Source organism: Dendrobates tinctorius, unplaced genomic scaffold (assembly GCF_039654945.1).
Source record: "Dendrobates tinctorius isolate UK_male_01 unplaced genomic scaffold, ASM3965494v1 ptg000003l, whole genome shotgun sequence".
In the NCBI taxonomy this organism is placed as follows: domain Eukaryota; kingdom Metazoa; phylum Chordata; class Amphibia; order Anura; family Dendrobatidae; genus Dendrobates; species Dendrobates tinctorius.
In genome coordinates this window covers 102,593,898-102,609,871 of record NW_027361671.1, presented here as the reverse complement: position 1 = coordinate 102,609,871, position 15,974 = coordinate 102,593,898, and the positions used below count along the sequence as shown (strand labels likewise).

Sequence of the window (15,974 nt, the reverse complement as noted above, 5' to 3'; positions counted from 1 at the left end):
GGGGCCCCCCCTCACAGTCCAGGGGCCCCCCCTCACAGTCCAGGGGCCCCCCCTCACAGTCCAGGGGCCCCCCCTCACAGTCCAGGGGCCCCCCCTCACAGTCCAGGGGCCCCCCCTCACAGTCCAGGGGCCCCCCCTCACAGTCCAGGGGCCCCCCCTCACAGTCCAGGGGCCCCCCCTCACAGTCCAGGGGCCCCCCCTCACAGTCCAGGGGCCCCCCCTCACAGTCCAGGGGCCCCCCCTCACAGTCCAGGGGCCCCCCCTCACAGTCCAGGGGCCCCCCCTCACAGTCCAGGGGCCCCCCCTCACAGTCCAGGGGCCCCCCCTCACAGTCCAGGGGCCCCCCCTCACAGTCCAGGGGCCCCCCCTCACAGTCCAGGGGCCCCCCCTCACAGTCCAGGGGCCCCCCCTCACAGTCCAGGGGCCCCCCCTCACAGTCCAGGGGCCCCCCCTCACAGTCCAGGGGCCCCCCCTCACAGTCCAGGGGCCCCCCTCACAGTCCAGGGGCCCCCCCTCACAGTCCAGGGGCCCCCCCTCACAGTCCAGGGGCCCCCCTCACAGTCCAGGGGCCCCCTCACAGTCCAGGGGCCAGCAGCAGGGCACAGGTAAAGACCTCCCTTGGAGAAACTTTGACAGCCCGGATACTGGCAGGATGAGCCGAGCAGGGGACGGTCACACCTCACAGCGGAAAACGAACAGCTGCAGATTACAGCTGCGAGGGGACTACTGATCCCAGCATGTCCCCGATAGCGGACACGACTGGGCTCCTCGTTCACCCCACAATGAAGGAGCGGATTACATGGCTGCTCCTGAGAAGACTCTATCCCGGGCTGCTCTGCTTCACCTCCCCTCTGTAACACGGCGGCGGACCCGTAGCACAGACACAGGCCTTCCCGGGACGCCTCACCTTCTAGCAGCCGCTGGATAATGCTGTCGATATTCAGTTTGTCGACATCTGCCATGACCTCGGGAAAAACGGACCAGAAACCAAAGACGAGTACGCGGTTCCGCTGGGAACACCAGCAAAAGATGTGGCAGACTAGATACAGAGGAAGAAGCTGGCGACTCGGTGCCTCGTACGGAGCTTCTTCCCTGCTTCCGTTACAAGCTCCGAGAACAGCACAAAATGGCGCCGCCTCCTCCTCCTCTGCCGGCCGCGGAAGGATCCCTCTAATGTGAGAGAAACTGGTTAATGCTGAGGCGAGAGCACGTAAAGGCAAATCACAGCTCACGTCGCGTGTTAGTCCACGAAAGGTTTAGCAACTTCAGCCGGAATTGTGAGAACTACTTTGTGTGTTGTAATATTGCATTGTATGATGAGAGGTTCTTTCAGTCTGCATGTGTCTAGCTATGTATGTCTGTGTGTATGTCTGTGTATAATATATGTATATGTGTGTATGTCTGTCTATAGCTATGTCTGTGTATAATATATGTATATGTGTGTATAGCTGTGTATATGTCTGTGTATAGCTATGTACGTCTGTGTGTAAAATATGCATACCTCCCAACTTTTGAAGAAGGGAAAGAGGGACAAAGGCTGTGGCGTGCAAAGCGGGCCATGTCAAATTTTAAGGCCACGCCCAACCACACCCATTTCACAACTAGTCACACCCATGTCCACGCCCAACCACACCCATTTAGCACTGCTGATCACACTGGCTGGTACTGAGGGCACACTGACCGGTACTGAGGAAAAGAAAGAAAGAAACCAGAGAGAGAGAAAAAAGAAAACAAAGAAAGAAAGGAGAGTGAGAGAGAGAGAGAAGAAAAGAGAGAGAAAGAAGAAAGAACAGAGAAAGAAAGAGGGGAAAGAAAGAACAGCAAAAGAAAGAACAGAGAGAAAGAAAGAGGGGAAAGAAAGAACAGAGAGAGAAAGAGGGGAAAGAAAGAACAGAGAGTGAAAGAAAGGGGAAAGAAAGAATGAACAGAGAAAGAAAGCGGGGAACGAAAGAAAGAACAGAGAAAAAGAAAGAACACAGAAAGAAAGAGGGGACAGAAAAAAGAACAGAGAGGGAAAGAGAGAACAGGTAAAAAGAAAGAACAGAGAGAGAAAGAAAGGGGAAAGAAAGAACAGAGAGAAAGAAAGAGGGGAAAGAAAAAAAAGAATAGAGAGAGAAAGAAAGAGGGGACAGAAAAAGAGAACAGAGGGAGAGCGATAGAAAGAACAGAGAGAAAGAAAGAGGGGAAAGAAAGAATGAAAGAGAAAAAACAGAGAGAAAGAAATAGAAAGAAAGAGGGGAAAGAAAGAACAGAGAGAGAAAGAAAAACAGAATGAAAAAAAGAAAGATTAGAGAGAGAAAGAAAGAGAGGGAAAGAAAGAACAAAGAGAGGGAAAGAAAGGGGAAAGAAAGAAAGAACAGAGAGAGAGAAAGAGGGGACAGAAAAAAGAACAGAGAAAGAAAGAAAGAGGGGAAAGAAAGAACAGAGAGAGAGAACAGATAGAAAGAAAGGACAGAGAGAAAGAAAGAACAGAGAGAGAAAGAAAGAGTGGACAGAGAAAAAGAACAGAGGGAGAGCGAAAAGAGGGGAAAGAAAGAAAGAATAGAGTAACATAGTAACATAGTTATTAAGGTTGAAGGAAGACTAAGTCCATCTAGTTCAACCCATATCCTATCCTAGCTTGCCCTAACATGTTGATCCAGAGAAAGAGAGAGAGAAAGAAAGAGAAAAGAAAGAAAGAACAGAGAAAGAAAGAGGGGAAAGAAAGAACAGAGCGATAGAGAGAAAGAAAGAGGGGAAAGAAAGAACAAATAGAGATAAAGAAAGAGAAAAAAGAAAGAAAGAACAGAGAGATAGAGAGAAAGAAAGAGGGGAAAGAAATAAAGAAAGAACAGAGAGAAAGAAGGAAAGAAAGAGAAAGAACAGAGAGAAAGAAAGAGGGGAAAGAAAAAGAACAAAACCGCTTACACCACTTCGCAGCTTCCCCTTTTGAAAAATTATTTTTCCAAGAATCTCCGCCTAAGTATGTGATTTCAGTTATCTACAACTACCTAAGGCCTGTTTCACACATCAGTTTTTTCTGTCAGTTAAAATCCGCTAAAATGGCGGACAACGGATCCGTTCTTGTACTGACCACAACGTTTGCCACCGGACCGTTGTTTTAACGGATTCGGCGAAGGAAGAATTTTAAGGGAACCGCTTCCCGGGGAGGAGAGAAAGAGAGAGAGACATTTCTCCCGGGTATGTGCAATAGAAAATGTGGATCCGGCCGGGGAAAAAAACGTTTCACTGTCCGTCCTGTCCGCTCAGCGGACGGCAAAATCTTGGCGGATCCGTAAAAAAACGGATCGAACGGATGACCATCCATCAAGATCCGCCGTTAATACAAGTCAATGGGGAAAAAAACAGATCCATCAAGAAAAATGGCGGATCCGTTTTTTTTTTGCAAAACGACGGATTTTGACTGATGGGGAAAAACAGATGTGTGAAACAGGCCTAATCAGAGAGGGATGTGTGGGAAAATGGGCTATCATTTGGCATGACAATGGAAAATTGGGGAATCTTTCTCTCAGTCGGAGTGGCAGAAAGGATTTCTATTTACACATAAATCATAGCTCCCAACCGTCCCGATTCTTGCAGGACAGTCCCGTTTTTGACCCCCCCACCAGCGTCCCACCCGGGACTCTATTTTTCCTGCCCTGCACTCAGCTGCCATGCCCCCCCATGCACCGACCCCCATCCTCGCCCTCCCAGAGAGCCACCGCAGCCTGCAATGACGTCCTAGGCTGTTCTGTGGCTGTGCGCACAGGACCTGTGATGAGGTCACAGGAGGGGAGGAGTCAGCATGCCGTGGTAAATTTTAGGCCACACCCAACCACACCCATTCCACAACTAGTCACACCCATGTCTACTCCCAACAGCACCCATTTAGCACTGCAGATCTCACTTACTGGTACGGAGGGCACAGTGGCTGTCATTATGGGAACAGTGGCTGGTACTGTGGGCACACTGACAAGTACTGAGGAAAAGAAAGAAAGAAAACAGAGAGAGAGAGAAAAAAGAAAACAGAGCAAGAAAGAACAGAGAAGAAAAGACAGAGAGAAAGAACAAAGAAAGAAAGAGGGGAAAGAAAGAACAGAGAGCAAAAGAAAGAACAGTGAGAGAGAGAGAAAGAAAAAGGGGAAAGAAAGAACAGAGAGAAAGAAAGAGGGGAAAGAAAGAACAGAGTGAAATAAAGAACAGAGAGAAAGAAAGGGGAAAGAAAGAATGAACAGAGAAAGAAAACAGGGAAAGAAAGAACAGAGAAAAAGAAAGAAAGAGCACAGAAAGAAAGAGGGGACAGAAAAAAGAACAGAGAGAGAAAGAGAGAGGGGAAAGAAAGAACAGAGAGAACAGATAAAAAGAAAGAACATAGAGAGAAAGAGTAAGAAAGAACAGAGAGAGAAAGAAAAAGGAAGAACAAAGAGAGAAAGAAAGGGGAAAGAACAAGAAAGAACAGAGAGAGAAAGAAAGAGGAAAGAAAGAACAGAGAGAAAGAAAGAAAGAAAAAAAAAGAACAGACAGAGAAAGAAAGAGGGGACAGAAAAAGAGAACAGATGGAGAGCAAAAGAAAGAAATAGGCGAAAGAAAGAACAGAGAGAGAAAGAAAGAAGTAAAGAAAAAGAATGAACAGAGAGAAAGAAAGGGGAAAGAAATAGAAAGAAAGAGGGGAAAGAAAGAACAGAGAAAAAAAAACAAAGAGAATGAAAAAAGAAAGATTAGAGAGAGAAAGAAAGAGGGAAAGAAAGAAAGAGAATGAAAGAAAGGGGACAGAAAAAAGAACAGAGAGAGAAAGAAAGATGGAGGAAAAAAAGAATGAAAGAGGGGAAAGAAAGAGCAGAGAGAGAACAGATAGAAAGAAAGAACAGAGAGAACGAAAGAACAGAGAGAGAGAAAGAAAGAGGGGAAAGAAAGAACAGAGAGAGAAAGAAAGAGGGGACAGAAAAAAAGAACAGAGGGAGAGCGAAAGAAAGAAAGAATAGAGAGACAGAAAGAAAGAGAAAAAAAGAAAGAAAGAGCAGAGAGAGAAAGAAAGAGGGGAAAGAAAGAACAGATAGAGAGAAAGAAAGAGAAAAAAAGAAAGAACAGAGAGATAGAGAGATAGAGAGAAAGAAAGAGGGGAAAGAAAGAAAGAACAGAGAGAGAGAAGGAAATAAAGAAAGAGAAAGAACAGAGAGAAAAAGAAAGAAAGAGGAGAAAGAAAAAGAAAGAAAGAACAGAGAGAGAGAAAGAATAGAGAAAGAAAGAAACAGAGAGAGAGAAGGAAAGAACAGAGAAAGAAACAGAGAGAGAAAGAAGGAAATAAAGAAAGATTCTATAAAGATACTATAGCAGCCCAGCTCCCATTGTAGTGCCCACCTGAGCCTCCCGACGCAGGACATATCATTATCCGCTCACATGGCCGGAATCCCTGATTCCAAGGCGATCCCGCTGTCCGCGCTGTCGGAGGAGGACATGATGATGGATCTGAAGCATTCCCTGAAGTGCCTCCATGGTTCCTTCACAATCTCCTCATGAAATTACCTCATTTCCAATCAGCTTCTAGCACATCACTTCTGGTGGAACGTCACGGGCGAGTTATAAAGTGCTCCTCAGGGCTCCGCCGTGTACTCCTGTGTCCGTGGGAAAAGCCCGCTTTGTATGCCTCGCACACACTTGGCTCCGCTCCGAACATCCCGTACACACGGCTCCACTCTGTACATACACGGCTCCACTCCACACACCCCATACACACAAGGCTCCGCTCCACATACCCCATACACCCGCGGCTCCGCACACCTCGTACACGCACGGCTCCGCTCCGTACACCTCATACACACGTGGCTCCGTACACCTCGTACACGTGCGGCTTCGCTCCGTACACCAAGTACACACGCGGCTCCCCTCCGTACACCTCGTACACACACGGCTCCACTCTGTACACCTCGTACACACACGGCTCCGTACACCTCGTACACGCTCGGCTCCGTTCCGTACACCTCATAAACACGTAGCTCTGCTCCGTACACCTTGTACACACACGGCTCCACTCCGTACACCTCGTGTACACACGGCTCCGCTCCGTACACCTCGTACACACACAGCTCTGCTACATCCACACTGTAAACCCCTCCTGACCCCACACAGAAATTTCACCTCATCCAGCACCATGACAACCAGCACAGCAGAGTCCTGCAGAGTGCAGGCAGTGACACGGAGGCCCCTAATCATGTGACCCCTGACTCCTCCCCTCCTGTGACCTCATCACAGGTCCTGTGCGCACAGAACAGCCTAGGACGTCATTGCAGGCTGCGGTGGCTCTGGGAGAGCGAGGATGGGGTCGGTGCATGGGGGGCGTGGCGGCTGAGTGCACTGCAGGTAAAATAGAGTCCTGGGTGGGACGCGGGTGGAGGGGGGGGTCAAAAACGGGACTGTCCCGCAAGAATCGGGACGGTTGGGAGCTATGGTTTATGTGTAAATAGAAATCCTTTCTCCCATTCCGACTGAGAGAAAGATTCCCCAAGTTTCCATTGCCATGCCAAATGATAATCCATTTTCCCCCCACATCCCTCTGATTAGGTAGTTGTAGATAACTGAAATCACCTACTTAGGCGGAGATTCTTGTAAAAATAATTTTTCAAAAGGGGAAGGTGCGAAGTGGGGTAAGCGGTTTAGACCCTTAAAAGATATAAGAGATTGCAATTGCAGATATTCAAACCAAGAAAAGACTTTGGACGGGTACTGAGCCTGCAGAGAATTGAATGTGGGCAACTTACCATCAATAAGAACATGATGTATATGGGTGCCCTCCACGGCCCTCCAACCAAGAAAAGTCTCTCTCCAATAACCTGGGCAAAATGACGAAGTAAAAAAAGTGATGTAAGAGGACTGTTACTCCCAGAGGGAAATTTTCCCTTTCAGAAAGTGTGCCATATTTTGAGTGTCTCTACTGTTAAATTATTTAAACAACCCAGCTAGGAAGCCTCTGTCCACGGGATCCATGGCAAGTGCTTTAAAGGTATCTCCCCTCCTTCTTGCTCAATCTCAACCCATTGATTCTTACCAGGGGGAAAATGCCAAGTCTATAAACTGAGCTATGGTAGAGGCTTGGAAAGATGTTTTAAAGTTAGGAAGTCCTGCACCACCCAATGCTTTAGGGCATGTTAAAGTTTACATACTAAAGGTACTGTCACACTTAGCGATGCACCAGCGATCCCAACCAGTGATATGACGCGGTCAGGATCGCTGGTGCATCACTAAGTGGTCGCTAGTGAGCTTCCGCACAGGCAGATCTCACCAGCGACATCGCAGGGGTCGGGGGTCGCTACTTACCTGTCACACTAGGCGATCCTGACGTCCTCCCGCCCGGCTCCACACTCGTCGCTCGTCTCTCCACAGGAAGCGCCGCAGGAAGCTGACGACGAGAAACAGTCCAGCCTGTTCTCGCGCGATCAGCGATAACCAGCGGGGGAGCGGGTCGTAGGTAAGTATCATAAACAGTGATATCGCTAGCAATATCGCTATAACGTCACAAGTTATAGCGATATTGCTAGCGATATCGCTAAGTGTGACAGTACCTAAGTCTAGGCCTAGATCTCCCCCACACATATCTTATCATAGCAGCACAAAGCTTAACAAAAAAAAACTGTGGGGAGGAGATACAGGTGTGTTCTGTAAAATATATAGAAATCGATGTAGTATATCCATTTTAATGGCATTCATCCTTCCGAACCATGATAATCTCATTTTGCTATATGATCCGCAGTCCTTAAGGGTTCGGTCTAAAAGTTTTTGATAGTTAAGAGAGAAAAGTTTGGATGGGTCAGAAGGAATGAGGACTCCCAAATATTTTATGGCATCTGCACGCCATTTGTAAGTAAAGTTTGATGTTGCTAAGTAAACCTCCTCATTGGAAAGTGAAACATTCAACGCTTCTGACTTTGAATAATTCAGTTTGAAGTTTCTCAGTAAACTAAATCTATCAAACTCTTTCATTACAGAGAGTAAAGAGATTTGGGGCTGTGATACATACAAAAGACTACATCATCAGGTACATCATCTGCCTTGTAATTTGCTGACCTCCAATCGTTATATCAATGTAACTTTCTGGATCTGATCAACTGGATACGAGAAGTTTGAGACAGGTGATCAAAACCCACCTTTAGGTGGTTTGGTAGATGCTAGATTTTTTTAAGATGAATATTCTACTGAGAATTCTATATCTATGCAAGATTGAGGAGGTATTGGCCTCACTGATAGTAAGTTATACTATTTGGCCTGCCACTTAACGCGAATAATTGATTGGTTCAGAAATGGCCAAAGTAAAGTTTGTGTCCACATGTAGTAAAGTTTTGTACCTTTCCACTAAGTGCCCTCCCGTGGTCAACGAACTCTATTCCCAATTATTTAAAATCACATCCGACAAAAGGTCCTACACTAAATTGTTGTAGTAATGTAGTGGTTGGCAAGGTTGCAATTCCCAAATATTTTAGCATTATTTCAAACACTAAGTCATCCAGATTTTGTTCCTGGTCACCTTGATCCCATTTTCCAGACATGGATTAATGCAGGGAAGGAGCAAGCAGAGTTCTTCAGTGTAAATAACAACTGGCCCAGAGGTTTTTTAAGCAATTTTTATTACTGCACATATCGGTTTGCCTGCCATAACACGCATACTGTTCTCTAGCTAGAATCTCCTCTAAGAAGTAAGTACTGTATACCTCTAGTGTGTTACTAGTACTCCCAGATCAGAGCTGCCTTTCTAGCTGCATGGCCGAGCACCTGTGCAACTTGTAAACTCTGTCCTGGCACAGAAATGGTCACATTGGTCAGTGGAGTGGAGAACAAAATAGAAACAGAAAGAACAAGAAAGCGAAACAAACCATCTGCTCATGTGGTTAGTGCTCTCTGTCGGAACCTGGAGAATGCTGGGAGACAGTTCTAGTTAGCACATAGAAGCATTGAAAGCTAATAGGCTGTCTTGCCATCCCCAAATTGAAAAACTACAGTCCAGTTCGATCATCAAGGCTATCTGCAAAGGTTCCGAGCAGCTTGTAAATAAAATAGGATTGATGATTCATGGATATTGTGATGCAAAGAAGCTCACTCTGAGTGCAAACACATTTCCCGCACGTATCGTTGCAAACAATATTGTTCATGCTATTTCTTTCAATGATTCATTTAAGTCTTATGAGTGCAGTGACGTAAATTATCAGCATGTGAGCCCAAATGGGCACAGATAACTGTTGCAATGCATTGTTGAAAGCTTTAGGGGAACACTTGAGAAAAAAAATTAGCAATAACACTCTAGCAATATCATTGCGGTGGAATGATTCCATTAATAAATATCAGATTGATAAAATTTATACAAAAAAATAGTTGATAAAGCCAGTAAGTAGGAAGAAATATTCTTAGGGGCCGAGGAGCTTTCCATGCGGGAGCGAACGGGGTGTTGTCCACATTGAGCGACAGAATGAAAGTGTTGTAGGAGAGAAGGCAACCAATTCCATTTTACATACTATGTAATTGATCGTCACAGATGAAGCATCCTTAACCCCTTAGTGACGGAGCTATTTTTTTAAATTCTGATCAATGTCACTTTATGTGGTGATAACTCTGGAATGCTTCAACAAATCCCAGTGATTTTGAGAATGATTTTTCTTGGCACATTATAATTTATGATAATGGTAAATTTAGGTCGATAAGTTTTGTGTTTATTTATAAAAAGTTTCAGAAATTTGACAAATATGTAAAAAAAAAAAATTGCAATTTTCAAAAGTTGAATGATTATCCCTTTAATCCGGATAGTCATATAACACAAAAACATTAATAAATAACATTTCCCACATGTCTGCTTTACATCAGCACCATTTTTAAAACGCTAATTTATTTTATTAGCCTTTTAGGAGGTTTAATAATGTAGAAGCAATTTTTCAGTTTTTCAAGGAAATTTACAAAATTTATTTTTTTGAGGGACCTATCCAGGTTTGAAGTGACTTTGGGGGTGCTATATATTGGAAGACCCCAAATGTGATACCATTTTAAAAACAGCACCCCTCGACATATTGAAAACTGCTGTCAAATAGTTTATTAACCCGTCAGGTGATTTTCAGGAATTAATGCAAAGTGGTATAGCAGGAATAAAAAAGTGTTTGTTTACCACCTAAATGTCGCTGACTTCTGAACTGACCGTTAGAGCCCGGAGACTGTAAGGCCGCTATTTTGCCATGAACTGCTATGGTAAACATCAGGACCACACAATCTTGATCTCGGTGTGCTAATTAGATTAAAGTAGAAGCCCCCACAATCTATTAACCATTTATTAGATGTAGTCACTTTTGACAGCAGCAACTAAGGGGTTAAACAGATCTGGATGGTGCCAACACTAATCATTTGTGATACAGCAAGTTGTCAGCTATAGTGTACAGTTGACAGCTACTAGATTGTCACCTGTACGGGGATGATATTCTCTTATATCTCAGGTCAGTAAAAAGATGTATTGGCTGTCATTAAGGGGTTAAAGGGTTATTTGTTATGATTAGGTAACCGAGGAGGACAACGGGGAATAGACTAGGCAACCAGATAACCAGAGAGGTTGGTATCTAGCAGATTGCAGACCCCTAAACTGACAACACAACTAGAATTAGCCGTGGGACGTACCTACAATGCCCTAGATGCCTCGGCACAGCCACAGAATTAACTAAGCCTAAAGAGAGAAATGGGAAAGCTAAACTGCCCCGGAGTAGAACCCCCAAAGGAATAGATAGCCCCAGAACATATATTGCCGGTGAGACAAGATGAAGCACAAAACACAGGCAAAGAATAGAGTAAGCAAATGATGGGGCCCAAACTGTCTAGATCGGGGTGTGGAACCTCCAGCCCGCGGGCCGCATGCGGCCCGCAGTGGCTTTTCATTAGGCCCGTGAGTAGGTCCCTGGAGTCCTCAATGCTCGGGCAGCTGCTGTATCCTGTCAGCTGCTGGCCCTTTAACCCCCAAGAGCACGGGCACACAGCGTTCATTACAAAACGCTGCCTGCCCTGCCCATGATGACGTTGTCTGGGTGGGCGGGGTTAGCGTCTGGGTGGGCGGGACTAGCGCCCAATGCTCTCCCGTCCACTTGTCCCGGAAGAGGAGATGCTGCCAGAGAGTCAGCTCTCTCTGTGTGTGTGCCCGCAGCTTTGTGCCTCCCTGGGGATCTGTGCCATCCAGCAATGTGCCCCCAGCTATACTTCCACATGTGATCTGTGCCCTCCACCTATATATACACCATGATCTGTGCACCCAGCTATACTTCCACATGTGATCTGTGCCCCTCACCTATATATACCCCATGATCTGTGCCCCCAGCTATGTTTCCACATGTGATCTGTGCCCCCCACCTATATATACCCCATGATCTGTGCCCTCCAGCTATACTTCCACATGTGATCTGTGCCCCCCACCTATATATACCCCATGATCTGTTCCCCCAGCTGTTTCCACATGTGATCTTTGCCCCCCACCTATATATACCCCATGATCTGTGCCCCAGCTATACTTCCACATGTGATCTGTGCCCCCCACCTATATATACCCCGTGATCTGTGCCCCCAGCTATGTTTCCACATGTGATCTGTGCCCCCCACCTATATATACCCCGTGATCTGTGCCCTCCAGCTATGTTTCCACATGTGATCTGTGCCCCCCACCTATATACACCATGATCTGTGCCCCCAGCTATGTTTCCACATGTGATCTGTGCCCTCCACCTATATATACCCCGTAATCTGTGCCCTCCAGCTATGTTTCCACATGTGATCTGTGCCCCCCACCTTTATATACCCCGTGATCTGTGCTCTCCAGCTATGTTTCCACATGTGATCTGTTCCCCCCACCTATATATACCCCCTGTGATCTGTGCCCTCCATCTATGTGCCCCCCCAGCTGTTTCCCCATGTGATATCTATGCCCCCTGTGATCTGTGCCCTCCAGCTATGTGCACCCCTGTGATATCTGTGGCTCCCAGCTTTGTGCCCCATGTTATCTATGTGCCCACCTGCTATGTACCCCCTGTGATGTTTGTGCTCCCATGTGCCCCCTGTGATCTGTCACCCAAAGCTATGTGCACCCCTGTGATCTTCGTGTCACCCCTCAGTGATCTGTCCCCCCCGGTGATCTATGAGCCTCCCCGACGATCCCTGTCCCCTCCGGTGCTATATATCCCCTCACAGCTGCTGCATTTACCCCGAACGTGCTGTATATCCCCCCGAGTACTGTATATCCTACCACCTGTGATATATATAGCCCCCAGTCATGGAGAAGCAGCTCCAGCCGTCACATTAAGGGTGAGTTACCGTAATTAATTGTTTGACTAAATATACCGGGGTAATTTTCAGGCTGTATACTCACGTATGCAGAAAATTTCTGCATGAAAACCGGACTCCTTCCCAGAAAACGCTCGTTTTTTTTCCGCGCGTTTTTTGCGTGTTTTCCGCGCGTTCCCAGTCTCATAGAAAATAGCTAGAAATGCGGATTTTTCCACAAAATTAATGAGCATGCTGAGTTTGTTACCGCGATGCATTTTTTTCGTGGAAAAAACGCATCAATATGCACAAAAAGTGCGGAATTCATTAAAATGAATGGGATGCTTCTTTCAACCATTTTTTAAGCATTTTTGCTGGTAAAAAAATGCGAAAAAAACGCTTACGTGGGTACACAGCCTCAAGGTGATCATTTTTGTGTGGCCCTCGAATGATGGTAGAAATTTCCAAATAGCCCCCGGATAGAAAAAGGTTCCCCACCCCTGGTCTAGATAGATCAGGGCAGGAAAGGATACTGTCTGCAATCACGCAAAAAACCCTAAGAAAAATCCAACACGTCTGATACGCAAAAATACTGAGGCCACAAGACCTCTCCCTGTTATGATGAGTCACCGAAGGAGGAAAAAACAAAATACCAGCTAAGTCCAGAAAAACCAGAGAGGTTGGCAGCTATCGGATTGCAGACCCCTGAACCTATCCACAACAACTAGCAGTAGCCGTGGGGGGTTCCTATGGTGCCCTAGACCCCTCGATCACAGCCGGAGAACTATATAGCCTAAAGACAGAAAGGGGAAAAACTAAACTGCCCCAGAGCAGACCCCAAAGCAATAGGCAGCCCCAAACATATAATGACGGTGAAGCAAGATGAAAACACTAAAACAGATAGAAAGATAGGTTGAGCAAATGATGGGGCCCAAGCTAACTACATAGGACAGGATAGGAAAGCTGCTGCCTGCCATCCGCAAAAACCCTATCAAAATGAGCCAACCGACTGATAGGAAAAACAGGCCCTGAAGTCGCTAGGCTTCAAAAGACTATATCGGCACTCAGGTATATTCTGAAGACAGAGCAAAAGATCAACAGATCAGAGAAAAAATGGAATTCAGCTCACCCCCGGCCGGGGATGGCAGAACTCCCAAAAAACAAGGCAAAACAAAAACAAACTGAAGAGTACAAAGCAGAGCAGAAAAACTTAGCTTTGAGATGCAGGAATCAGACTGGTCTCCAAGAATCCAGCAGGAAAATCACCAGCCAGGAAGAAGGGCGTCAGCAGCCTTATATCCAGTCCTCAATTCCAGCCATCCAGTCATCATCTAGCTGCCCAGGTGTCTGATAATCAGCCTCACTACCTTCCTTCACCAGAGGAGGGAGTTCATCAGACCTCAATAGTGAAGGGAAAAATGAACTCACAACAGTACCTCCCCCTTGAGGAGGGGTCACCGAACCCTCATCCATGCCACCAGGGCGATCCGGGTGAGCCCGATGAAAGGCATGCACCAATCTTTCGGCATGAATATCAGAGGCAGAGACCCAGGAATTATCCTCCTGACCATAACCCTTCCACTTAACCAAATACTGGAGTCTCCGTCTAGCCAGACGGGAATCCAGTATCTTCTCTACCTCATATTCCATGTTACCTTCAACCAATATAGGGTCAGGAGGTGCCACCACAGGAACTACTGGTTCAACAAACCTCTTCAACAAGGACTTATGAAACACATTATGAATTTTAAATGTGACAGGAAGGGCCAACCGAAAAGAGACCGGATTAATAATCTCCAAAATCTTGTAAGGTCCAATAAATCTAGGCTTAAACTTAGGAGAAGCCACCTTCATAGCGATATTTTTTGATGACAACCAAACCAGATCACCCACCTTAAACTGGGGACCAACGGTCCTATGCCGGTTGGAAAACCGCTGGGCCTTTTCCTGGGAGAGAGACAACTTATCCACTACTTGGTCCCAGATCTGGTGCATTCTCTCCACCACAGTGTCAACACCTGGGCAGGCAGAAGGCTCCACCTGCCCTGAAGAAAATCGAGGGTGAAAACCAAAGTTACAAAAAAAAGGTGACATCAAAGTGGCAGAACTAGCTCTATTATTTAAAGCAAATTCGGCCAAGGGCAAAAATGAAACCCAATCATCCTGATCGGCAGAAATAAAACATCTCAAATACGACTCCAAAGTCTGGTTTGTTCTCTCCGTCTGCCCATTGGTCTGAGGGTGAAACGCAGAGGAGAAGGACAACTGAATTCCCAGCTTGGAACAGAAAGTCCTCCAAAATCTAGACACAAACTGAACTCCTCTGTCAGATACAATGTTCTCAGGAATCCCGTGCAAGCGAACCACCTGTTGCAAAAACAAGGGCACCAACTCAGAGGAAGATGGCAACTTAGGGAGTGGTACAAGATGGACCATCTTTGAGAATCTATCACAAATCACCCAATAACAGTCATTCTCTGAGAGACAGGCATATCAGAGATAAAATCCATTGAAATATGGGTCCATGGCCTCCTGTGCACCGGCAAAGGCATCAACAAGCCACTAGAGCGAGAACAAGGTTTAGACCGGGAGCAAGTCCCACAGGACTGCACAAAATTCCTGACATCATGAGACAAGGCGGGCCACCAAAAAGACCGACTCACCAGATCTCTAGTACCAAAAATACCTGGATGACCAGCCAATGCAGAGCAATGAACTTCAGACATCACTCTCTTCCTCCACTGGTCAGGAACATAGAACTTTCCACTGGGACAACGCTCAGGTTTGTCCTCCTGAAACTCTTCCAGAGCACGTCTCAAATCGGGCGAGATGGCAGAAAGAACTACCCCCTCGCCTAAGATGGTAGCAGGCTTAGTCACAACAGGAGAATCAGCAAGGAAACTCCTAGAGAGGGCGTCTGCCTTGACATTCTTAGTGCCCGGAAGAAAAGAGACCACAAAATCAAAACGTGTGAAAAACAAGGCCCACCTAGCCTGTCTAGGATTCAAGCGCTTGGCCGACTCCAGGTAAATCAAATTCTTGTGGTCAGTAAGGACCACGACTTGGTGTTTGGCTCCCTCCAACCAATGTCTCCACTCCTCAAATGCCCATTTCATGGCCAACAGTTCCTGATTCCCCACATCATAGTTACGTTCAGATGGAGAGAACTTTCGGGAAAAGAAAGCACAAGGATTCATTTTAGATGTCACAGGATCTTTTTGGGACAACACCGCTCCTGCACCAATCTCAGAAGCGTCCACCTCCACCTGAAACGGGAGTGAGACATCAGGTTGCCGCAAAACCGGAGCATAAGTGAATCTTCGCTTCAGCTCCTGAAAGGAAGAAACAGCCTCCGGAGACCAATTCAGCACATCAGCACCCTTCCTAGTCAAATCCGTCAATGGCTTGGCAATACCAGAAAAATTAGCTATATATTTCCGATAAAAATTAGCAAAACCCAAAAACTTCTGGAGGGCCTTCAAAGAAGTGGGCTGAACCCAATCATAAATGGCCTGTTCCTTGTCCGGGTCCATTTCAATAGTTGACGGAGACAAAATAAATCCCAAAAATGAAATCCTCTGTACCCCAAAAAGGCATTTCGATCCCTTGACATACAGGGAATTTTCCCTCAAAATCCGGAACACAGTCCGAACATGTTCCACATGAGTGTCCCAATTCTTGGAGAAGATCAAAATATCATCCAGATAGATAATCAAAAATGTATCCACAAAGTC

At 46.3% G+C, this 15,974-nt stretch overlaps 1 protein-coding gene across 1 annotated transcript in view; it reads right to left on the bottom strand.

Annotated features, from left to right (window-relative positions):
* PPP1CC (protein phosphatase 1 catalytic subunit gamma) overlaps positions 1-1,577 on the bottom strand; it is a 53,182-nt gene extending 51,605 nt beyond the window's left edge. Inside the window, exons 1-2 of the mRNA XM_073565346.1 lie at positions 1,502-1,577; positions 908-1,170 (exon numbers count right to left, since the gene is read on the bottom strand). Coding sequence (XP_073421447.1) covers positions 908-1,170; positions 1,502-1,560 — 322 coding nt within the window. The 5' untranslated portion in view covers positions 1,561-1,577. The remainder of the gene's footprint in view (positions 1-907; positions 1,171-1,501) is intronic.
* Positions 1,578-15,974: the final 14,397 nt, after the last annotated feature.